The 26,143-nt window shown below is 40.2% G+C and overlaps 1 protein-coding gene across 2 annotated transcripts in view; it reads right to left on the bottom strand.

The window, feature by feature from the left end:
- The window catches only part of LOC143936168 (formin-F-like), a 218,416-nt gene that overhangs the window by 9,930 nt on the left and 182,343 nt on the right, over positions 1-26,143 (bottom strand). For both annotated transcript variants that reach the window (XR_013263623.1, XM_077460544.1), the window contains exons 15-16: positions 18,806-18,909; positions 486-569 (exon numbers count right to left, since the gene is read on the bottom strand). Coding sequence is in view for 1 of the 2 variants with exons in the window: in XM_077460544.1 (XP_077316670.1) it covers positions 486-569; positions 18,806-18,909 (188 nt within the window). In the remaining variant the exon portion in view is untranslated. The remainder of the gene's footprint in view (positions 1-485; positions 570-18,805; positions 18,910-26,143) is intronic.

Raw genomic sequence — 26,143 nt, 5'->3', positions numbered from 1 at the left:
ATTTGTGTGACAAATATACAAAATAATAAAAAATATTTTTCATCTTAACCACCTAAGGTCCACCTTCTACAGGGCGGCGCTTCTGTGCCGGATCACGTATATATATATATATATATATATATATATATATATATATATAAAACTATAAAAAAATTGTGCAATTTATATATATATATATATTTTATTTTATTTCTTTATTTTTTTTATAACACAACCCAGTGCAATTTATATTATTTATATATATACACACACACACATATCTATCTATCTATCTATCTATCTATCTATCTATCTATCTATCTATCTATCTATCTATCTATCCTGACTCTTCCGGTTAGGGGGCACGCATGCCCCGGACTCGAGCTTAAATGCTATTATTATTGTATGTTCTTGTTGGGGGGGAGCTCTTTTATAGCAAAAGCCTGTTTTTTGTTCATATCAATAAGAAATACAGTAATAAAATAACAGAATCGCATGATATTTACCAAAACTTCAGCATAAAGTTTCTTCATCTCACTGGCCTTCTTTACGAGCTCAGCTTGCTGAATTTTGTAGTTTTCAACAATATCCTGAGGTAACAAATTGGAAATATTACCAACACTGCTGTGGTGCTCTGGGAATCCTTTTTCGTATATATTGAATATTTATGTGAAAAACTAAGATTGTATAAAGAGAATGAGACAAAATGATAAAAACAGTAACAAAACCATAGAAAACACAAGAGAATGTTACTAACACTGGAAGGTGGCATTGCCATAGCACCTTTGAAATTCTTTTTTCATATATTAAAAAAAAAATAGTAAAAAAAAATATATAGTCAAACTAAAATGAAAACAAAACAAAAAAAAACCAAATAAAAAAAAAACAAAGGAAAATGTTACTAACACTGGAACGTGGCTATGACATAGTGCTTTGGGAATCATTTTTCAGATATTAAATATTTATTTGTAAAACATAGATGGTATAAAGAGAGTGAGAGAGAGAAAAAATAGACGCAAAACAATAAAACAATGGGGAAAGTATCTGCTGAATCCTTGTTTATATATTAACCACTTTCATACCGCAGGCTTTCCTGGGCTTTCAGTGGTGATATCTGAATGATGGGTGGAGCTGCAGGCATCATCCAGATATAATTTTTTTCCACCGGCGATTCCTTACACCATAAGGATGATCATAGCGGCAGTTCAATCGATTGATCGTTCTTAGTGGAGACCGCCCTCCCGCTGCTTCGCCGGGCTCTCCCATGAGAACGGGGATCCGGAGAAGGAATCCACCGGTGCCAGGAGGAAGTCATAGAGAAAACCGAGGGACAGATAGTCCCTGGCAAACTCTATGACTCTCGGAGGCCCGGGCGCGACTTCACGTATGGGCTGCCGGAAGTAAAAAAAAGCTGAGATCTCGGCTAGAAAGCATCAGGTTGTTGTTTTTTTTTAATCTAATGCTTTCCAGCCTGGAGGAGAGATGTGAGGTCTTATAGACCCCATATCTCTTCATAAAGAAGATCGATCAAGCACTATTCCTATTACATGGGGGTGTTTACATTCCTTGTAAAAGGGACAAAAGTGATCTTTTTTTTTTTTTTTTTAAAGTGAAAGTGTAAAAAATAAATAAATAAAATAAACAATAAAAAAAATAAAAAAATAAAAAATAAAAAATTAAGTGTCCCCTTCCCCGCGAGCTCACACGCAGAAGAAACCGCATACATAAGTCGCATATGTAAACGGCGGTGAAACCACACATATAAGGTATCACCGCGAACGGTAGAACAAGAGCAATAATTCTTCTCCAAGATCTCCTCTGTAACTCTAAACATGTAACCTGTAAAAAAAAATGTAAGCGTCACCTATGGTTGGACTTGATGGACTCTTTTCAACCTCATCTACCATGTAACCTATGGATATTTTTAAGTACCGAAGTTTGGCGCCATACTTCGTGTGCACAATTTTAAAGTGGCATGTGAGGTATCTATTTACTCCGCGTAACATCATCTGTCACATTATACAAAAAAATTGGGCTAAATTTACAGTTTTTTTGTTTTTTTATTCATGAAATTGCTTTTTCCAAAAAAAATTGCGTTTGAAAAATTGCTGGGCAAATACCGTGTGTCATAAAAAGTTGCAATGACCACCATTTTATTCCCTAGGGTGTCTGCTAAAAAAAAATATATATATATATATATATAATGTTTGGGGTTCTGAGTAATTTTCTAGCAAAAATAAAAATTATTTTTACATCTAGGAAAGGAGTGCTGGAATTTTCACATGGTAGGGTAGTGGTTAAATAATTATTTGTAAAACTGAGATGGTATAAAGAGACTAAAGAACACAAACCTCCAAAAAAAAGAAAAAAAGGGAAATCATTGGAACATGGCAATGCCATAGTGCTTTGGGAATCATTTTTCAGATAATAAATATGTATTTGTAAAATGTAGATGGTATAAATCGATAGCAAGAGGAAAGGGTAAACTATCAAGCAGCCATAATGAGACATTCTATGAAAGGTATAATGTGTGCCCCGTCACCCATTGGCAAATCTCAAGGATGGGAAGTTAACAGTGACCTGGATGACTAGAAAGCCTGCCCCTGAAAGTGTGTTGCAGGTAGTCCACTCCACAGTTGACAGTTGCAAGCAAGGCAAATGTGAGACTGAAACCGATTTATGTTGGTGCAAAAATTGTGGAAATGTTTCCCAAGAAAAAGAGGAAAGAGCTACATTGGACGATAGCTGACAGTGATAGGGATTTTTTTTTTTAGACAAATTTGTTCATTTGGAAATATCCAAATTTTCAAATTTTTCCGAATGTCCTGAAATTCGAAAATCCTGAAATTCAAAAAATTTGAAAATGCAAAATTCGGAAATGTGGAATTTGAAAATCCACAAATTTGAAATTTTCAGAAATTCAAAATTTCAAAATTTGGAAATTTGAAATTTCGGAAATTCGGAAATCTGAAATTTTGGAAATTCGAAACTTCAGAAACCCAAAAATAAGAACGAAAATCTGAAAATTCAAAAAATTTTCAATTTGAAAATCTGAAATAATAACTAACTAATAATAACTTAACTATTACTAACTATTAAATTATAGGTATTGGAATTTCGTTTGAAATTTGGCTGTTAGTGAACGTAAAGGAACACAAATTTATCCAAAGTTACAAATTATCCGTAATAACGAATGACGTATCTAAACGAATGGAACATAATGAATTAATAATAATAAATAACAATAATAAAAATAAAAACATATTATTTATTATTATTTCATTCCGTTCCATTTGTTTAGATGCGGCATTCTTTATTTCGGATAATTCATAACTTAATAAATTTGTATTCGTTACATTCACTAACAGCCAAATTTGAAAGGAAATTCCAATACCTATAATTTAATAGTTAGTTATTATTAGTTAGTTATTATTTAAAATTTTGGATTTTTGTTGTTTCTAATTTTTGGATTTTTCTTTCTTATTTTTGAGTTTCCAAATTTTTGCATTTCAAATTTTTACATTTTCAAATTTACGAATTATGATTTTACAAATGTATGAATTTAGAATTTTCGAATTTACAAATTTTTTTAAATTTTTGAATGTTTGAAAAAAATGAATGAAACTAAAACGAAAACAAACACATTTTTGGGCAGTGCACCTGTCTAGATGAGACTGTTGAGTGAATACACGGTTTCATATTTTAGGGTGACTTTTATACTGTAATGACTGTATTGAAATGTAAATTTTTGGTTGCATTTTGAGTAATTTCAGCCAACTTGTGGCAAAGTGTGCTGCTTTTTTAACTTTTTTAACTTTCTTTAACCACTTAAGCCCCGTGCCAATTCGCAGCCAAAGGACCAAGCCCCTTTTTGTGATTCGGCACTGTGTCGCTTTAATTGACAATTGCGTGGTAGTTGCTCCCAAACAAAATTGCCTTTCTTTTTTTCCCACAAATAGAACTTTCTTTTGGTGGTATTTGATCACCTCTGCGGTTTTTATTTTTTGCGCTATAAACAAAAATAGAGCGACAATTTTGAAAAAAAATTCAATATTTTTTTACTTTTGGCTAGAAATATCCCCCAAAAAATATATAAAACAACATTTTTTTTCCCTCAGTTTAGGCTGATACGTATTCTTCTACATATTTTTGGTAAAAAAAAATCGCAATTAGCGATTATTGATTGGTTTGCGCAAAAGTTATAGCGTTTACAAAATAGGGGATAGTATTATAGCATTTTTGTTAATATTTTTTTACTAGTAATGGCGGCGATCAGCGATTTTTATTGTAACTGCGACATTATGGCGGACACATCGGGAAATCAGTGCTATTTAAATGCACTGATTCCTGTGTAAATGACACTGGCAGTGAAGGAGTTAAACACTAGGGGGCAAGGAGGGGTTATGTGTGACATTATGTGTTTTTTGTTATTGTAGGGGGGTGTGGCCTGGCATGTGACGTCACTGATCGTCTTTCCCTATAACAGGGAAGAGACGATCGGTGACAGCCACAGTAGGAAGCACGGGGAGAGGTTTGTTTGGTTTAAAGACATAGCAAGGGCAAAAGACAAAAACAGATACAAAACCTAAGAAAAACAAAGGGCAAAAAGAAAAATAATTAACATAAAACAAACAAACATAAAACATACAAACATAAACATAAAACATAAAACATATGCATAAAACAAACAAACAAGCAAAAAAACAAAACAAAGGGGAATGTTACCAACACTGAGAACTGGCAATGCCTAGTGCGTTGGGAATCCTTTGTCATATATTAAATATTTCTTTGTAAAACCAAGATGGTATAAAGAGACTAAAATGTTGAGAGAAATAATGGTCACAATACTAAAAACAAAACAAAAAAAAACTAAGGAAAATGTTACTAACACTGGAAAGTGTCAATGTCATAGTGCTTTGGGAATCCTTTTTCATATATTAAATAATGTATTTGTAAAATCAAGATGGTATAAAGAGACTAAAATTTCAAGAAAAATAATCAACACAAAAAAAATAAAAAATAAAAACAAGTGGCAATGTCATAGAGCTTGCAGAATCCTATTTGTAGTCCATTGTAAAACAAAGATGGTATAAAGAGAGCAACAGTAAGAGGGAATTAATGAATACAAAACAAAAAACAAAAGGAAATGTTACTATGGCAAGGTCCATAAAGACATGGATGAGCGAGTTTGGGGTGGAGGAACTTGACTGGCCTGCACAGAGCAAAAAGAAAAATAATGAACATAAAACAAACAAACATAAAACATACAAACATAAACATAAAACACACAAACATAAACATAAAACATACAAACATATGCATAAAACAAACAAACAAGCAAAAAAACAAAACAAAGGGGAATGTTACCAACACTGAGAATTGGCAATGCCTAGTGCTTTGGGAATCCTTTTTCATATATTAAATATTTATTTGCAAAACCAAGATGGTATAAATAGACTAAAATGTTGAGAGAAATAATGAACACAATACTAAAAAAACAAAGGAAAATGTTACTAACACTGGAATTTGGTAATGCCATAGTGCTTTGGGAATCCTTTTTCAGATATGATATATTTATTTGTAAAGCTAAAATGGTATAAAGAGATAGCAAGAGAAAAGGACAAAAACAGATACATAACCTTAGAAAAACAAAGGGCATAAAGAAAAATAATGAACATAAAACAAACAAACAAACATAGTTACATAGTAGGTGAGGTTGAAAAAAGACACAAGTCCATCAAGTCCAACCTATGTGTGTGATTATATGTCAGTATTACATTGTATATCCCTGTATGTTGTGGTCGTTCAGGTGCTTTTCAAGTAGTTTTTTTAAAACTATCGATGCTCCCCACTGAGACCACCGCCTGTGGAAGGGAATTCCACATCCTTGCCGCTCTAACAGTAAATAACCCTCTACGTAGTTTAAGATTAAGGCTGGGTTCACACTGCTGCGGGGGGAGATCCGGATGTGATTCGCACGGCAAATCACATCCGATCTCCGTAGCGATGCGAGTACAGCCATACAGATAGTATGGCTGAATTCGCATCGCTCCCGCAGCAAACTCGCATGGGACCCTTTTTTTGGTCCGCAACAGAATCGGATTGCATGGGGGTTCACACCATGCGATCCGATTCCTGTGCGAGTCGGCAGATCGCACTGCGATATGCGGACGGATCTGGGGGTGTCATTAACATATCATTGACACTCCCAGCCGTCCGCATAGGGCAGTGTGAACTGCCGGCGGGAGTAATGCGATGCGGGAAAACGCCGCGGATTCGCGGCGTTCCCGCATCGCAGCGGTGTGAACCCGGCCTAAACCTCTTTTCCTCTAATTTTAATGAGTGGCCACGTGTCTTGTTAAACTCCCTTCCCACAAAAACGTTTTCTCCCTATTGTGGGGTCACCAGTACGGTATTTGTATATTGTGGGGTCACAACTATGATATTTGTATATTGTGGGGTCACCAGTACGGTATTTTTATATTGAAATCATATCCCCTCTCAAGCTTTTCTTCTCCAGAGAGAATAAGTTCAGTGCTCACAACCTTGCCTCATAACAAATATCCTCCAGACCCTTTATTAGCTTTGTTGCCCTTCTTTGTACTCTCTTTAAACAAACAACAAAAAATAAAAAACAAAGGGGAATGTTGCCAACACTGGGAACTGGCAATGCCTAGTGCTTTGGGAATCCTTTTTCATATATGAAATATTTATTTGGAAAAACAAGATGGTATAAATAGACTAAAATGTTGAGAGAAATAATGAACACAAAACTAAAACAAAACAAAGGAAAAATTGTTACTAATGCCGCGTACACACGATCATAATTCTCGTCGGAAAAAGCTCTGATGGTTTTCCCATCGGAATTCCGATGGAATTTCACTCAAACTGTCTGGCCTACACACGGTCACACCAAATTCCTACGGTCAATAACACCGCATCATACAATGCATTCGATGGCACTATAAAAGGGAATTTTAATGCTTCCGAGCATGAGGCGAATTCTTTCCGAGCATGAGGCGAATTCTTTCCAAGCATGCGTCGGAATTGCATACACACGATCGAAAAATCCGATAGAAAGGTTTTCCGTCAGAAAAATTAAGAACAGGCTCTCAATCTAAAGCCCGTCGGAAATGCAGACAGAAAAAGACCGATGGGCATACACACGGTCGGAAAATCAGATGAAAAGCTCCCATCGGACTGTCTCCATCAGAAATTCCGGCCGTGTGTATGCGGCATAACACTGGAAAGTGGCAATGCCATAGTGCTTTGGGAATCCTTTTTCATATATTAAAATATGTATTTGTAAAATCAAGATGGTATAAAGAGACTAAAATTTCAAAATAAACAATAATCAACACAAAACAACACAAAAAAAAAAAAAAAAAACAGTGGCAATGTCATAGAGCTTGCAGAATCCTATTTGTAGTCCATTGTAAAACAAAGATGGTATAAAGAGAGTAACTGTAAGGCCTCTTTCACACGGGGCGGATCAGTAATGATCCGCCCCGTGATGATCCGCTCGCTCAGCTCCGTTGTCCCCGCTGAGCTGGCTGTGGACAGGGCGGTCTCCGCACACTGTGCGGGGACCGCCATGTCAGCTCTCCGCTCTCCTCTATGGGGATCGGATGAGCACGGACCGTGTGTCCATGTTCATCCGATCCGCTCTGCAGACGGATAGAAAAATAGGATTTTCCTCCGTCTGCAGAAGCAGACTGTTGCGGAGGAAATCGGGTGTCTGCGGATGTTCATCCGCAGACACCCGCTATCCCATAGGGATGAATGTATGCCCGTATTTCATCCGCAAACGGATGGATGAAATACGGACATATCATCTGCATGTGTGAAAGGGGCCTTAGAGGGAAATAATGAACACAAAACTAAAAACAAACAAAACAAAAAAAACAAAAGGAAATGTTACTATCGCAAGCTCCATAAAGACATGGATGAGCAAGTTTGGGGTGGAGGAACTTGACTGGCCTGCACAGAGTCCTGACCCCAACCTAATAGAACACCTTTGGGGTGAATTCGAGCGGAGACTGCAAAACCGGACCATCTCGTCCAACATCAGTGCCTGACCTCACAAATGCTCTTCTGGAAGAATGGTCAAACATTCCCATAGACACACTCCTAAACCTTGTGGACGGCCTTCCCAGAAGAGTTGAAGCTGTTATAGCTGCAAAGGGCGGAGCCAACTCAATATTGAACCCTACGGACTAAGACTGGGATGCCATTAATGTTAATTCATTTTTTTTGTGGAATTTTGTATACACGCAATATGGGTTCCGTATTAATATACAAAAAGCAATACATTCTTGGCAGAGATGATAACCCGCTTCTACTTTGTCCAAAATGTTAAAAAAAAAAGACTTTAGAAATCCTTTTAAATATTAATACATTGTTAAATCAAATGCACTCTGAACTTTTTTGTCCGTCTCTCTATTATAATGTCAAAGTAGCATTTGTTAAAGCAGAAAAATAAAATGTTTTTTCTTTTCTTTTTTTTTTTCCTTTTCTATTACTGCCAGTGTGCACCTTTGACAAATTGATCTCAACAACAACTGTAAAATTCTTGTCAGAAAAAAAAAAAAAAAAAAAGCGTTAGCATATGTTATAGAGAATTTCACAAAAAAAAGGAAAAAAAAAAAAACAGCTGTCAAACTCTCCGAAGCAAACCTGTTAAAATATTTCGGCACTCGTGTTCCAATGTCATTAACTGTGATTAATAAAAGTAACATTCTAAAAGACAGCCAGAAAGAAAAATCACAAGCACAGAATTTTTCAAGAAAAGAAAGTGAAAGAAAAGGTTCAACCAAAAAACTTTTGCGCAAGTTTAAATAAAAATCTGGGTACATTTTTTTTTTTTTTTTTTACGATATGAAATAGTATGTAAATCCGAACACCAGTTTTGCTTTGGAAATCTTTTTTTTTTTTTTTTAATGGAAAACAATAAAAGGTTGTATGGAGGGAGAGCAAGAATAAAAAAAATAAAAAAAAATAAAAAGACAAAAACGTATACAAAACCTTAAAAAACAAAGGGGAATGTTACCAACACTGAAAAAGTGGCAAAGCCATAGTGCTTTGGGAATTATAAAATATTATTTGGTAAAACTAAGATATTATAAAGAAGAGAAAGAAAGACAAAATAGGCACAAAACTCAAAAAGACAAAAACAAAGGGGAATTTTACTAACAGTGGAAAGTCACCATATGCCATAGTGCTTTGGGAATCCTTTTTCATATATGAAATATTTATTGGTAAAACTAACATTGTATAAAGAGAACGAAAGACAAAATAGACACAAAACCTTAGAAAACAAAGGAAATGTTACTAACAGTGGAAAGTCACCATATGCCGTAGTGCTTTGGGAATCTTTTTTCATATATGAAATATTTATTGGTAAATCTAACAGTATAAAGAGAATGAAAGACAAAATATGGACGGATTTTGTTGTCAGAATGTCCGACCATTTGTACAAGGGCTAAGAGTGTATAAAGAAGACAAAAAAAGAACAAAATAGACAAAAAACAAAGAGGGATATTACTAACAATGGAAAGTGGCCATATGCTGTAGTGCTTTGGGAATCCCTATTCATATATTCAATATTTGTAAAACTAAGATAATATAAAGATAACAAGAAAAGGAGAAAATAATTAAAAGATTGTATAGAGAGGGCAAGAGAAAGACAGAGAAGATTGTATAAAGAAGAGGAAAACAAAAAACAAACTAGGCACAAAACTCGAAAAACAAAGAGCAATGTTACTAACAGTGGAAAGTGGCAATATGCTTTAGTGCTTTGGGAATCCTTGTTCATATATTTATTATTTGTAAAACTAAGATGATAATGGGATTTTTATATACAGCTTACCTGTAAAATCCTTTTCTTGAGAGTACATCACGGGACACAGGAGCTTCATTACATAGTGGGTTATATAGGCATCTCTGGTGATTGGACACTGGTTGACCCTAATTAAATAGAATTCCTCCCCTATATAACCCCTCCCATTTGGGAGGCACCTCAGTTTTGTAGCAAAGCAATAAGAAACCACGTAAAACCCAAGAGGGGCGGGAGCCCTGTGTCCCGTGATGTACTCTCAAGAAAAGGATTTTACAGGTAAGCTGTATATAAAAATCCCATTTTCTTGATCATACATCACGGGACACAGGAGCTTCATTACATAGTGGGATGTCCCATAGCAATGCTCAGGTTGAGGGGAGGGAGACACAGATCATAAATATAGACCGCCAGGGACCTGAGGACCTAAACTGCAGCCTGCAGTACACTGCGCCCGAAGGCGATATCCTCTTGCCCTCTGACATCCACCTGATAGAATCTGGTGAATGTGTGGACTGATGACCAAGTCGCAGCCTTACAGATCTGAGCCAAGGAGGCCTGGTGATGCACTGCCCAAGAAGCACTGATAGCCCTAGTAGAGTGCGCTTTCACCTAAAAAGAAGGAATCTTCCCCTTTAAGTTATAGGCCTGAGAAATAACCTGTCTGATCCACCTTGAGAGAGTGGACTTTGACGCTGCCTGACCCCTTCTAGGGCCTTCTGGCAGAATAAATAAACAGTCAGTTTTTCTTATCTGAGCAGTTGCTTGAAGATGAAGACTGATTGCTCTAACCACTAAAGTGTGTAAGGACTCTTCCTCTATGGACTGAGGATTTGGAAAAAAGGATAGTAGGATTATATCCTGATTCAGATGGAAACCTGAAACCACCTTAGGTAGAAAGGACCCGTTGGGACGCATAACCACCCGGTCCTTATGGATAATTAAATAGGGCTCTTTACAGGAAAGAGCTGCCAATTCTGATACCCTTCTAGCCGTGGATATGGCTACTAGGAAGACCAGCTTCTTTGCCAAGAGAGCTAAAGAAGCCAGATGCAGAGGTTCAAATGGTTGGGCCTCTAAGGCCGAGAGAACCAAATTCAGATCCCATGGGCTTACCGGAGGTTTGACTGGCGGTTTTATCCGCATAGCCCCCTGGATAAAAGCCCGTACTAGGGAGTGTGATGCAAGAGGTCTTTGAAAAAAAAAAGACCGATAGGGCCGAAATCTGCACCTTGATGGTGCTTATGGCCAAATTCATTTCTAGGCCTGATTGGAGAAAGGCCAAGATTCTGCTAATGACATACCTTCTAGGATGCCACCTCCTGGGTTCACACCAGGAAACATATGTCCTCCAGATCTTGTAATAGATACGCCTGGAGGCCGGCTTTCTGGCATTGACCAGAGTGGAAAGGACTGGCCCCGAAAGACCACGGCCTCTCAAAATGTGGGTCTCAGCAGCCAGACCGTCAAATTCAGACTGCGTAAAGCAGGATGGTAAATTGGACCCTGTGAGAGCAGATCTGGCCGGAGAGGGAGGGTCCATGGCCTGCCCACTGCCAACTTCATGATTTCTGCGAACCATGGTCGCCTGGGCCAAGCCGAGGCCACTAGAAGGACCGACTTCGCCTCCCTCTTGACCCTTCCCAGGAACCGCGATAGCAGCGGGCTCGGGGGGAAGGCATAGATCAGATTGTACTGATCCCAGGGAACCGTCAGAGCATCTGACCCCTGAGCAAGTGCATCTCTTGTCCTTGACACAAAGTTGTCCAGTTTCCTGTTGAATCTGGACACAAACAGATCCACGTCTGGAGTGCCCCACTTGTGACATATGTCTCGAAACACATCGGGGTGCAGAGCCCATTCTCCTGGGCACAACTGCTGGCGGCTGAGATAATCCGCCTGCCAATTCTCCACTCCTGGGATGAAGACTGCAGAGAGGCACAGAACATGCTCCTCTGCCCAGACAAGTATGCGATTCACCTCCTTTTGGGCCACCAGACTTCTGGTACCGCCCTGGTGATTGATATAAGCCACTGCGGTGGCATTGTCGGACTGAATCCGAACTGGGAAACCTCGCAGTCTGTGAGACCACTCTCTGAGTGCCATGTAAACTGCCCGAATCTCCAGGATATTTATGGGCAGCAGATTTTCGGTCGCAGACCATTTTCCCTGCGAGCATGTTCCCTCCAATACGGCTCCCCAGCCTGTCAGGCTGGCATCCGTTGTGACAACCTTCCCTGAGAGGGGAAGAAAAGTTTTGCCTTTTAGCAAATTTCTGGTTTGTAACCACCAGACAAGACTTTTGCGTGCCCGGGGGGATAAACGCATAGGAAGATCCAGGGATTGGGGCTTCCTGTTCCAAATCGCAAGGATGCATCTTTGCAGGGGCCTTGAGTGGAACTGGGCGAATGGGACGGCCTCGAATGAGGCGACCATCTTTCCCAACAGTCTCATACATAGGCGAATGGAGGAAGATCTGCTGCCCAAAATCAAGCGCACCAGATCTCCAATGGCCAAGGCCTTTGGCCCTGGAAGGAACACCTTGCCCTGAGCGGTGTCTATAATCAGACCCAGGTAATCCAACCTGGTGGTCGGTTGCAAAGACGACTTTTCTAGGTTTATAATCCAACCTAGGCGGCCCAGATGTTCTAGCGTTCTGGTGACGCTGCGACTTAGGCACGTTGTAGTTCTCTCTACGAGAAGCAGGTCGTCTAGGTAAGCCATGACGGCTATGCCCTGAACTCTTAAGATTGCTAAGAGAGGGTCTAGAATCTTCGTGAAGACTCGAGGGGCCGTAGCTAGGCCGAACGGCAGGGCCACAAATTGAAAATGGCGCTGCTCTACCGCGAACCTTAGAAACTTCTGGTGTGCGGGAAATATTGGCACATGGAGATATGCATCTTTGATATCTATTGATGCCATGAATTCTCCTCCTTGCAAGGAGGAGACCACAGTGCGTATTGACTGCATCCGGAAGGTCTGGATGTGTAGAAACCGGTTTAAGTTTCTCAGATCCAAGATAGGTCTGACACTTCCGTTTGGTTTTGGAACGGTGAAGAGATTCGAATAAAAACCTGAACCCTGATCTTTCGGGCTCACTTCTACTATCACACCTTGGGATAGTAACTGATCTAAGGCCAGGAATAGCGGTTTCTGCTTTATCGGATCCTTGGGGATCCTTGACCTTAGAAAACGAGAAGGTGGAATCTTCTGAAACTCTAGCCTGTAGCCCAGAGATACCGAAGAGATCACCCATTTGTCCTGAATCTCCTCTCGCCAGGCGCCTGCAAACTGCAGGAGCCTTCCCCCCACTCGGCCGAGCGGGGGCGCCCCTTCACAAGGAGGTTTTGGAGGTCTGCTTGGCAGGCTTCCGCCCCCAAGTCTTTTTCTGTCCCTGGGCTCGGCCCTGAGGCTTTCTAGCAGCGGAGGGCTGGGAAGGCCGTCGCCACTGTTTAGAGCTTGATGCTTCGGGAGAAAGAGTACGCCTGAATGAAGGACGTTTACTCTTTTTGACTGGAAGGAGTGTAGATTTACCTCCCGAAATATTTTGGACGAATTTATCTAATTCTTCTCCAAACAAACGCTCCCCTTTAAATGGGAACCCAGCCAAATGCTTCTTGCATGACATTTCAGCAGCCCAATTTTTTAGCCATAGAGCCCTACGCATGTGTACCAACATGAGGGATAAACGTGACGCTTGTTGGACAGAATCCAAAATCGCATCAATTATGAAACATAAGATGTGAGGCATCTCTGCATATTTCTCTACTTCCTCACTGGGGAGGAGTTCAAACATTTGTTTAACCTGTTCCTTAAGGAACTGACACAACCCCACGGCTGCGACTGTAGGCTGCACCACAGCGCCGGCCATGGAAAAGGAGGCTTTTAACAAGGTTTCCAGTCTTTTTGTCAGCTGGATCCTTAAATATCTGCGCATTATCCAAAGGACAAGTTAGGTTTTTATTCACACAAGAGATAGCCGCATCGACAGATGGGGCCCCCCATTTCTTGGTGAAACTTTCCTCCATAGGATAATGCATGGAAAACCTCTTGGGAGGAGTAAACAGTTTATCGGGATGTCCCCAGTCCTCATACATCAAGTCACCCATTAAAGGATGAATTGGGAAGGAACAAGCAGTCTGTGGGGCTTTCCTGACTCCCAGGGAAGAGACAGAGGATGTAGCGACTTCAGTAGCTGGCATTCTGAACGTGGTACGCACCAATTCAGTGTAATACTGCACCTGCTTTCTGAGTGCCTGGGAGGAGGGGACTAACTCCTCTTCCTCTGACTCATCCGACTGCTCATGATCCCTATCCAAAGATAGGGATCTCGCCTCATTTTCAGAGCAACTGTCTGAGAGAGGGATTTCAGCAGAGGGAGGGGATCTACCCCTTTTTCTGCTATCTTTTAGGGAAGCAGAAATAAAATTAATTATCCTCCCTTCAAAACCCTCCAATGTAGCCCTAAGGGAGTCCTCAGTGACATAGACCGGGGCTGCGACATTAGGAGAGGCTGCAAAGCCTGAAAGGGGCACTGACTCGTCTTGAGATGCAGGCTCCAGTCTTGCAGAGGGGGATGGTAACTTGCATGCACTTTTGGAACCCCTGGACCTAGGCGGTGACTTGCCAGTGCTTTTATTACCTGCCCCTGAAACCCTCTTACGAGGAGACATAGTCCTGAGCTACAAAGCAGAGGTACTAGTACAAATGCAATCACTTGTTGTGCTTAAAGTCTCACAATAAATCAATATATGCTTAACTGCACAACCTGATGCTGAGTAGGTGTCTTAAGGTTTGCCTGGATCCAATCCCGCGGATGCTTACAGCCCACCGCTCCTGTGTCTCACCTTACAGTCCCCTGACGCTCTGGGCTTTTAAAAACGGCCGTTTGGCGCCTGCACTGCAGCATTGAGCACACTAATCGTGCACAGCTGGCAACCACACCCCCCCCCCCCTCCTCCATCAGGCCGGGAGCGCGCCCGCGCGCGTGCACGAGGACCGCGGGATCCGGGGGGGAGGAGAACCCAAAGGGAGCAACGTGGGACCCCTGATCTGCGTGGGACCCCTTTTTTACTTTAACTGTGGCAGGAACTGTAAGGAGACGTGAGTAGATGGACGAACCAGGCTTTCACTGAGCGTGTTTGTATTGAAAGGCATGTAAGTATGCATCAGGCTGCTCTTACTCCCTCAAGTGGTGGAAACCAGGTAAGACATACAACTACTCACAATGAAGAAATCCATTCATATATTTAAATATATAGGATGACTTCCCTTACCTGTTCCCCGCCGCAGGAATTGCTGATCTCAGACCAATTCCAGCCTTCACCCATCACGGCGGGTATTGTTAGCCAACCTTCAGGCGTATCTGGGGTTCTTACGAAAATATCCTCCTACCTGGGCCATGTAAAAAGCTCTGCCAGAAACTTACGGGCGCCCTGAGTCAACAGTACCCCAAGTCTGGTTGTCCCAGAGCCCAGTCTTCCAATGGAGAGGACTTACAGGCAGAACCTCGTTTCTTCGGCAGACGAGGCCCGGGTACCATACCATCTTGGGAGTCAAATATTGGCCCGAGGTATGGATCCGGTTTGTTGTAGCCCTTCGGCCCTCGCCGGGACCCGCATAGAGCTAAGTTTTACGTGACCATCGACCAGACACTGGCAAAAAAACTGAGGTGCCTCCCAAATGGGAGGGGTTATATAGGGGAGGAATTCTCTTTAATTAGGGTCAACCAGTGTCCAATCACCAGAGGTGCCTATATAACCCACTATGTAATGAAGCTCCTGTGTCCCGTGATGTATGATCAAGAAATAAAGATAACAAGAGAAAGAGAGAAGAATTAAAATATTGTATAGAAAGGGCAAGACTAAGATAGACAGAGAAAGGAGACAAAACTCAAAAACACTGGTAAGTGACAATACCATAGTGCTTTGGGAATCCTTTTTCATATAATATATATTTATTGATAAAACTAAGATTGTATAAAGAAGAGGAAAACAAAAAAAATAACTAAGCACAAAACTCAAAAAAAAAATAAAGAAAAATTAAAAGATTGTATATAAAGGGCAAGAAAAAGACAGAAAGAGAAAGGAGACAAAACTTAAAAACACAAAGGGGAATGTTAGTAACACTGGAAAGTGGCCATATGCCGTAGTGCTTTGGGAATCCTTATTCATATATTCAATATTTGCAAAACTAACATGATATAAAGATAACAAGAGAAAGAGAGAATAATTGAAAGATTGTATAGAAAGGGCAAGAGAAAGGCAAATAGGGAAAGGAGACAAAACTCAAAAACATAAAGGGGAATGTTACTAACACTGGAAAGTGATAATACCATAGTGCTTTGGGAATCCTTTTTCATATAATAAATATTTATTGATAAAACTAAGATTTTATAAAGAAGACAAAAAAAACAAAATAGGCACAAAACTCAAAAAACAAAGAGGAATGTTACTAACAGTGGAAAGTGGCCATATGCCGTAGTACTTTGGGAATCCTTATTCATATATTTATTATTTGTAAAACTAAGATGAAATAAAGATAACAAGAGAAAGAGAGAAGAATTAAAAGATTGTATAGAAAGGGCAAGAGAAAGACAAAGAAGGAAAGGAGACAAAACTCAAAAACACTGGAAAGTGACAATACCATAGTGCTTTGGGAATTCTTTTTTATATAATAAATATTTATTGATAAAACAAAGATTGTATAAAGAAGAGGAAAACAAAAAACAAACTAGGCACAAAACTCGAGAAACAAAGAGGAATGTTACTAACAGTGGAAAGTGGCCATATGCCGTAGTGCTTTGGGAATCCTTATTCATTATTTGTAAAACTAAGATGATATAAAGATAACAAGAAAAGGAGAGAATAGTTAAAAGATTGTATAGAAAGAGCAAGAGAAAGACAAAAACTCAAAAACACAAAACTCAAAAAACAAAGAGGAATGTTACTAACAGTGGAAAGTGGCCATATGCCGTAGTACTTTGGGAATCCTTATTCATATATTTATTATTTGTAAAACTAAGATGAAATAAAGATAACAAGAGAAAGAGAGAAGAATTAAAAGATTGTATAGAAAGGGCAAGAGAAAGACAAAGAAAGAAAGGAGACAAAACTCAAAAACACTGGAAAGTGACAATACCATAGTGCTTTGGGAATTCTTTTTCAAATAATAAATATGTATTGATAAAACAAAGATTGTATAAAGAAGAGGAAAACAAAAAACAAACTAGGCACAAAACTCGAGAAACAAAGAGGAATGTTACTAACAGTGGAAAGTGGCCAAAAGATTGTATAGAAAGGGCAAGAAAAAGACAGAAAGAGAAAGGAGACAAAACTCAAAAACACAAAGGGGAATGTTAGTAACACTGGAAAGTGGCCATATGCCGTAGTGCTTTGGGAATCCTTATTCATATATTCAATATTTGCAAAACTAACATGATATAAAGATAACAAGAGAAAGAGAGAATAACTGAAAGATTGTATAGAAAGGGCAAGAGAAAGGCAAATAGGGAAAGGAGACAAAACTCAAAAACATAAAGGGGAATGTTACTAACACTGGAAAATGATAATACCATAGTGCTTTGGGAATCCTTTTTCATATAATAAATATTTATTGATAAAACTAAGATTTTATAAAGAAGACAAAAAAAACAAAATAGGCACAAAACTCAAAAAACAAAGAGGAATGTTACTAACAGTGGAAAGTGGCCATATGCCGTAGTACTTTGGGAATCCTTATTCATATATTTATTATTTGTAAAACTAAGATGAAATAAAGATAACAAGAGAAAGAGAGAAGAATTAAAAGATTGTATAGAAAGGGCAAGAGAAAGACAAAGAAGGAAAGGAGACAAAACTCAAAAACACTGGAAAGTGACAATACCATAGTGCTTTGGGAATTCTTTTTTATATAATAAATATTTATTGATAAAACAAAGATTGTATAAAGAAGAGGAAAACAAAAAACAAACTAGGCACAAAACTCGAGAAACAAAGAGGAATGTTACTAACAGTGGAAAGTGGCCATATGCCGTAGTGCTTTGGGAATCCTTATTCATTATTTGTAAAACTAAGATGATATAAAGATAACAAGAAAAGGAGAGAATAGTTAAAAGATTGTATAGAAAGGGCAAGAGAAAGACAAAAACTCAAAAACACAAAACTCAAAAAACAAAGAGGAATGTTACTACCAGTGGAAAGTGGCCATATGCCGTAGTACTTTGGGAATCCTTATTCATATATTTATTATTTGTAAAACTAAGATGAAATAAAGATAACAAGAGAAAGAGAGGAGAATTAAAAGATTGTATAGAAAGGGCAAGAGAAAGACAAAGAAAGAAAGGAGACAAAACTCAAAAACACTGGAAAGTGACAATACCATAGTGCTTTGGGAATTCTTTTTCAAATAATAAATATGTATTGATAAAACAAAGATTGTATAAAGAAGAGGAAAACAAAAAACAAACTAGGCACAAAACTCGAGAAACAAAGAGGAATGTTACTAACAGTGGAAAGTGGCCAAAAGATTAGAAAGGGCAAGAAAAAGACAGAAAGAGAAAGGAGACAAAACTCAAAAACACTGAAAAGTGACAATACCGTAGTGCTTTGGGAATCCTTTTTCATTAAATATTTTCCTTTTACATTAAAGTGGTTGTAAACCCTCAGATATACCCAGAGGAAACAAAGGGGGCACTTAAAGGGGCAGCAGCCGAGATTAATAAATATTTGTTTGTTGGATTGGCGCCCTTCATATTTACTGTAGTAAGAAGCTGTGTTGTTTTTAGGAGGCTATGTACAGCACCCTGCCAGCCCCTCCCAGCAGCCATAATCTGCCTGCACGTTATAGAGAAGCACAGAGACCCAGTGGTGACATCGCTGGGTCTAAATATAAGGTATGTAATGAAAACAGAAAGGATTTATTTAAAAAAACATTATTAGCGTGTTGTTTGTAAGCTGTTGTAAAATAACTGACTGTTCTGCTCAGCAATACCTTCAGGTCTTTTAAAAATCGTTCCTCGCTTGCTGAAGCTTTGTTGTGTTTGGCCTTAAATGACTTCCGGTAGTGATATACTGTCTCCAACTGCTTGGATAAAACTGCGAAACAAAGAGAAAAAAGAAATAAATATCAGAATTGATTTCACAATGCAGAAGATAGATGTGCTGAATTAAAGTCAGTGTTCTCATTTACTAGCAGCTCCTCTGTTATAACAAGATGTAAATCGCAGTGTATGTGTTTAATTTTTTTAATTAAAAAAATGATAAAATCTTTCTAATTTTTAGGGACTCATTAACCACTTGACCTCCGGAAGATTTACCCCCCCGTGACCAGACCATTTAAAAAAATGTGTGTGTATAGATATATATATATATATATATATATATATATATATATATATATATATATATATATATATATATATATATAGAGAGAGAGAGAGAGAGAGAGAGAGAGAGAGAGAGATATTACTTTCTACTATAAAACATGTCCAATTAAAAAATCAAATTTCTTCATCAACTTAGACCAATATGTATTCTGCTACATGTTTTTGGTAAAAATAAATAAAAAATAAAATCCCAATGACAATATATTGATATACATACAAACTATGGGATTTTGACATTTTTCTTTTTTTTACTAGTAATGGCAGCGATTAGCAGGACTGCGATGTTGCGGTGGACAAATTGGACACCAACTGACACTTTTCACACTTTTTGGGGACCCATGACACTAATGCAGTGACCAGTGCTAAAAATATGCACTGTCACTGCACTAATGGCTGGGAAGGGGGTAACATCAGGGGCGATCAAAGGGTTAACTGTGTTCCTAGCAAGCGCGTTCTCACTGTGTGGGTGGTGCTTGTACTGTGGGAAGGCCTGGGCACACCCTAATTACTGTGTGCATTTCAGATTCCTCCTACTCCCCCTGTGTTGTGCCTCTCCACTGCAGTGCTGCTGGCTTCCTTCCCTTCCTCTCCTCTCCCCCTGGCTGCTGCGGAGGATGTTTCAGGATGGAGAGTGGCGGAAGGGGCTAATCAATACCTAATTTTCCACCCTCTCCTTTTTTAAATGAACACAGTGAATGCACTCCCTCACTCACTAAAGGAGAGTTGGGAATGTACCCGGCAGGGGCTGGCACAGAGGCAGATGGAGATGAGGCACCAGAGCAGAGTAGATGGGTGACAGTCAGGAAGGGTAGAGGGGAAAGTGTCAGGGAGGCCAATAAGTGCGCTCTGTTGCGTAACGTCAGGGACCAGCATTGCTGGAGCAGAGCGGCGCCCCTAGCTGTCAGGGGAAAAACTCCTCCAGTGAGGGCGGGAGAGAGGGTAAGGAAAGACAGATTCTGGTGGTAGAGGACTCAATTATTAGAAGGACAGAGACGGCTATATGTCAAAAACACTGTGAGCGTCAAACTGTATGCTGTCTACCGGGCGCTCGGGTTCGACACATCACGGATCTGGTGGACAGACTATTGGGAGGGGCTTGGGAGGGGCTGGTGCACGTTGGCACCAATGACAAAGTCAGAGGAAGATGGAGTGTCCTAAAAAACGATTTTAGGCACCTAGGAGCTACATTGAGGAAAAGGACCTCCAAGGTAGTATTCTCAGGAATACCAGAAAGACAGAGGGAGATTAGCGAAGTAAACATGTGGCTGAGGAGCTGGTGAAGAAAGGAGGGGTTTGGGTTCCTGGAGAACTGAGCCAACTTCTGAGTTGGTTACCTGTTCTTTAGCAGGGACAGACTGCACCTAAGTGGGTGGGGGGGGTTTAGCTCAGCTGTGAGAGAAGATGCCCGAAAAGTTAGAGAAGCTTTTAAAATAAGTGATGAGGGTGAGGGCCCAGACAAAGAGATAGCCAGCGTGGAACAAGGTTCAGCAGGTAGTATTTTGAGCATTAGCAGTAGGCAGGGCCGGATTAACATAGGGGCTATTGGAGCTGCAGCTCCAGGCCCCTTTCTCAAGATAGGACAATTTGCCCAAAAAAAAAAAAATCAAAAAAAAAAAGATTGACTTCGAGGATTGTAGCTCGGCGATCATGAGTCACAGAGACCCCATATTGTGGGTAGGTAGCTAAAGACCAACCCCAGCACTGGTTAAAATATGGGGCTGCTATCATATATGGTTCCGGAGATACAGGGCTCCTTGCACAGCCTGTCAGAAGCTACATACAGAGCGGCACACTCTGCAGCAGACGGAGAGGATGACCTCACAGAGCTTATAATAATTATTTGTATATTACTTATGATAATTAACCCCTCGCCACCCAGCCCCATTCTGAGACTTCTCTCCTACATGTAAAAATCATCATTTTTTTATGCTAGAAAATGACTCAGAACCCTCAAGCATTATACATTGTTTTAGCAGACACCCTATGGAATAAAATGGTGGTCTTTGCAACTTTTTATGTTGGAAAGAAACAGTTTCATTCATAAAAAAAAACACTAAAGTTATCACGATTTTTTGTTGTGTACTAAGCGATGCTTTACATTTTTTTTACAGGTTACATGTTTAGAGTTACAGAGGAGATCTAGTGCTAGAATTATTGCTCTCGCTCTAATGATCTTGGCGTATGTAACCTGTGTGTATCTGGCTCTGATACTAACCAGTACCTACCCAGGGACTGACTAGTATCTCTCCCCAGCCTGTCCTCACACACCCTCTCACCTGCTGACCTGTGAATGGGGCAATCACTCCCGCAGTGTTATTGTGTTCTGCCAGTGCATACAATGATTAGTGTTGCTAACTATAGCTGGCAGCACTGATTGTTTTGGGGAAAACCTGACAGGCTAGTTGTACTCAAGTCGCTTAATAGGTTGACTTGTGTAAAACCAGCTAACCCATACATAGATCGACTATGGCTGGTCTCTGCTTAATTGGTGTAATTTCAATCCATGTATGGCCCGCTTAACCACTACGCAGTCCCTAAACATCCTTCTACAACCCTTTACATTTTTCCTTCCCAGATTACTTCATCCTCCTCTCCTATATATATAGTGCACACTGTCATACTCTCCACACTTCTCTCCTATACATAGTGCCCACTGTCCTATTCTCCACACTTCTCTCCTATACATAACGCCCGCTGTCATTTCCTACACTCTCCTCACCTTTACATAGTGCCCGCTGTCATACACTTCTCTCCTATACATAGTGCCCACTGTCATATCCTCCACACTCCTCTCCTGTACATACTACTCACTATCATACCCTCCATACTCCTCTCATATACATAGTGCCCACTGTCATACACTTCTCTCCTGTACATAGTGTCCACTGTCGTACCCTTCACACTCCTCTCCTATAAAGTGCCCACCGACATACCCTCCATACTCCTCTCCTATACATAGTGCCCACCGCCATACCCTCCATACTCCTCTCCTATACATAGTGCCCACCGCTATACCCTCCATACTCCTCTCCTGTACATACTACTCACTGTCATACCCTCCACACTCCTCTCCTATACATAGTGCCCACTGCCATACCTCCAACACTTCTCTCCTATACATAGTGCCCACTGTCATACCCTCCACTCCTGTACATACTACTAACTTTCATACCCTCCATACTCTTCTCCTATACATAGTGCCCACCGTCTTACCCTCCCTCCACACTCCTCTCCTGTAATTACTGCTTACTGTCCTACTCTCCTGTACATAGTGCCCACTGTCATACCCTCCACACTCTTCTCTTATGCATAGTGCCCAATTTCAAACCCTCTACACTCCTCTGCTGTGCATACTGCCCACTGTCTTACCCTTCACACTCCTCTCCTGTACATAGTGCCTTCTGCCATACCCTCTGCACTCCTCTCATGTACATAGGGCCCACTGTTAGACCCTCCACATTCTTCTCCCTCACCTGCACATACTTCACACTTTTATACCATCCACACTCCTCCCCTATGCCTCTTACCCACAAAAACTGTTCTTTAAAATTATATGTTAAAATTATATGTTAAAATTATATGTTAAAATTATATGTTCCTCAATGTTACCAGCTCTAGAATGGGCACTTTTGTCAGTTCAACTAAAGGAAATCTCACAGTCCTCATATTTGTTCTGCCCCATTATTAGTACTTATTTTATTTTGTAATTACTATTGTGATGTATAGAGGAACACGGGGGATGTCAGCTACTCTAAATATAGCATTTGTAAAAAAAGCGTCCCTAAAATATATTTGAAATGTTTACAACCATGTACTTAGGCACTGCCCAAGGGCCACAGGGTCAGTAGGGGCCCCATGAGAGGCTCCGGTGATAGTAAAGCGGTAGTAAACTTTTCTAACATTACTACTTTTTAGAGGCCCTTGGGGAGGTTATGCCATAATGTACAAGTGTGCCCAGCATATTAGCACATTGGGGTACACTTACCTGTCAGACCTCCAGTGCTGTGCTGTGATCAGTCCGGCGGGGCCCGGGCACTTCCATCTTCACCCGGTCTTCCTTCTGGGTTCTGTGCCTTCCGTCATTTGCCTTGGCCAGCCTGCGTTGACGTCATTCCCTCTTTCTCCCATCCCCCCTTTCTCTCTCATCCTCCCTCCCTTACCCCTCACACGTCTTTCATCCCCTTTCTCTCTCTCTCTTCCTCCCTCTCTCTCTTTAATTTAATTTGTTCTAACAAAAAATAGTTTGCATTTTTATTTATTTATTGTTTATAAAAGGCCCCATCAAAATCCTCAGCACCAGGCCCACGATGTTCTTAATCTGGCCCTGGCAGTAGGGTGACTAGAATACCTAAACCCAAGGTAAGGAAATTGACAAATCCAAATTACAGCCACATAGCAACCAACAAGGATAGTAGACGACCAGACAAAACTACGAGGCTTGTACACTAATGCTAGAAGTCTGGCTATCAAGATGGGAGAACTGGAGCTGCTGATGTACGAGGAGGATTTTGATTATTTGCGGATTTCAGAAACTTGGTTTGACAGCTCTTATTATTGGCTGGCAACCATTCAGGGGTATTCCTTATACTGCAGAGATAGGGAGAGTAAAAAAAAAGGGGGAGGGGTATGCCTGTATATAAAGAATGATGTGCTAGTGAATGTGAGGGACTATATCGCTAATGGAGCAAAGGAGGAGGTGGAATCCTTATGGGTAGAGCTCCAAAGGGAGGAAACTAAGGGGAAAATAATACTCAGAGTATGCTATAGGGCCCCTAACCAGAGGAAGGAGGGAGAGGTGTACCTCCTATCACAGTTTGGAATGTCGGCAAGGATGGGAATTGTCATTATAATGGGGGGGGGTTTTAATTATCAAGATATAGACTGAGCGGAAAGGAACCGTACATTTGTCTAAGGCTCACCATTTCCTAAATGTCTTGCAGAACAATTTCATGGGTTAGATGGTGAATGCACCAACAAGAAATAATACGTTACTAGACCTACTGATTACTAACAATACAGACCTGATCGCAGATGTGGAAATATGGGTCAACATAGGAAACAGCGACCACAGGTCAATTAGTTACAGTATATACTGTATTACAGAAATAGGAAGCACAGGGGTAATACAAGGACATTGAATGTCTATCTCCTTGCTAGTAGATACTAAATGGGATAAAATCCTAGGAACAAGAACACGGAGGAAAAATGGGTATGCTTTAAGAGCATACTAAATAAAAGGTATTGGCAAGTGCATTCCAATTGGAAATACATTTAAAAGGAGCTAAAAAAAAACAGTCCTGGATGGCTCAACTCCAATGTAAAAATGCACATATAAGCAAAAGAAAAGGCCTTAAAAAAATACAAGGCTGAGTGGTCATTGTCAGCATTCCATCATTTCAAAGAATGCAATAAGAAATTTAAGAGTGCAATCTAGGTGGCTAAGATAGAAAATGAAAGGCACATAGGGGAGGAGAGTAAAAAAAATCCCAAGAAATTCTTTACATATATAAATGGTAAGAAAAGGTGGCCAGAACATATTGGCCCCATAAAGGATGCTGAAGGGAATCTGGTTACAAAAGACGGAGAGATGGCAAAGGTTTTGAATATGTTCTTCTCCTCAGTCTTCACAAAAGAAATGGGGGGGATACAGTAACCAAGACTGTAATGTTAATTGTAATAACACTTCACAGGAAGCACCCTCATGGTTAGCAGAGGACAGAATTAGAAAGACTTGAAAAACATAACGCAAATAAGTCACCGGGACCCGAGGCTTGCACCCGAGGGTCCTTAAGAAACTCAGTCAGGTGATAGCCAGACCATTGTTCCTAATTTTTGTGGACAGTTTACTGACTGGAATGGTACCAGCTGATTGGAGAAAAGCCAACGTGGCACCAATATTTAAAAAAGGGCCGAGATATATCCCGGGGAACTACAGGCCAGTTAGCCTAACATCAATAGTATGTAAGCTCTTGGAGGGGATTATAAGGGACTATATACAAGATTTTAGTAATGAAAACGGTATCATTAGCAGTAATCAGAGGGGTGGCTGGGAGCGTGGTTTACTTGGGCAAAGGGGTGGCTGTGGACGTGGTATACTTGGACAGAGGGGTGGCGGTGGACGTGGTATACTTAGAGGGGTGGCTGTGGATGTGGTATATTTGGATTTTATAAAAGCGTTTGACACAGCTCCCCACACATGGCTAATGTGTAAGGTAAAGTCTACAGGTTTGGAAAGATCAATTTGTAATAGAATATGAATATGGATAAAAACTGGCTAAAAAAACTAATTAGGAGAGTAGTGGTTAACGATTCATATTCTGAATGGTCTAAAGTTATCAGTAGTGTACCCCAAGGTTCAGTGCTGGGACCCTTACTTTTTAATACCTTTATAAATGATATTGGGTCTGGGATTAAAAGTATAATTTCAGTCTTTGCAGATGACACCAAGCTATGCAGTGGAATAACGTCCTTACAGGATGTCTCCAATTTACAAGCCAACCTCAATGCTCTGTCTAATTGGCCAACTGTGTGGCAAATTAGGTTTAATGTTGATAAATGTAAAGTTATGTACTTGGGGGGCTGAGAATATTCAAGCATCATACATACTATGGAGGGGGGGGGGGGGGGGTTACAACAAGGGGGAATCAGTGGTGGAGAAGGATCTGGGGGTTTTGGTAGATCATAAACTCAATAATAGCATGTATCCAAAGCAAGAAAAGTCCTCTCTTGTATTAGGAGAGGAATGGACTCCAGAGAGAGAGATATCATTTTCCCCACCTCTACAAATCATTAGTAAGACCTCATCTGGAATATGCAGTTCAGTTTTGGGCACCAGTTCTCAAAAAGGATATCGGGGAACTGGAGAAAGTGCAGAGAAGGGCAACCAAACTGATAAGAGACATGGAGGAGTTCAGCTATGAGGAAAGATTAGAGGAACGGAATTT

Source organism: Lithobates pipiens, unplaced genomic scaffold, assembly GCF_037356315.1.
Source record: "Lithobates pipiens isolate NorthernLeopardFrog02 unplaced genomic scaffold, aLitPip1_a1.2 Scaffold_28, whole genome shotgun sequence".
In the NCBI taxonomy this organism is placed as follows: domain Eukaryota; kingdom Metazoa; phylum Chordata; class Amphibia; order Anura; family Ranidae; genus Lithobates; species Lithobates pipiens.
The sequence above is the reverse complement of the archived record's forward strand: the minus strand, read 5'-3'. Positions and strand labels throughout refer to the sequence as shown.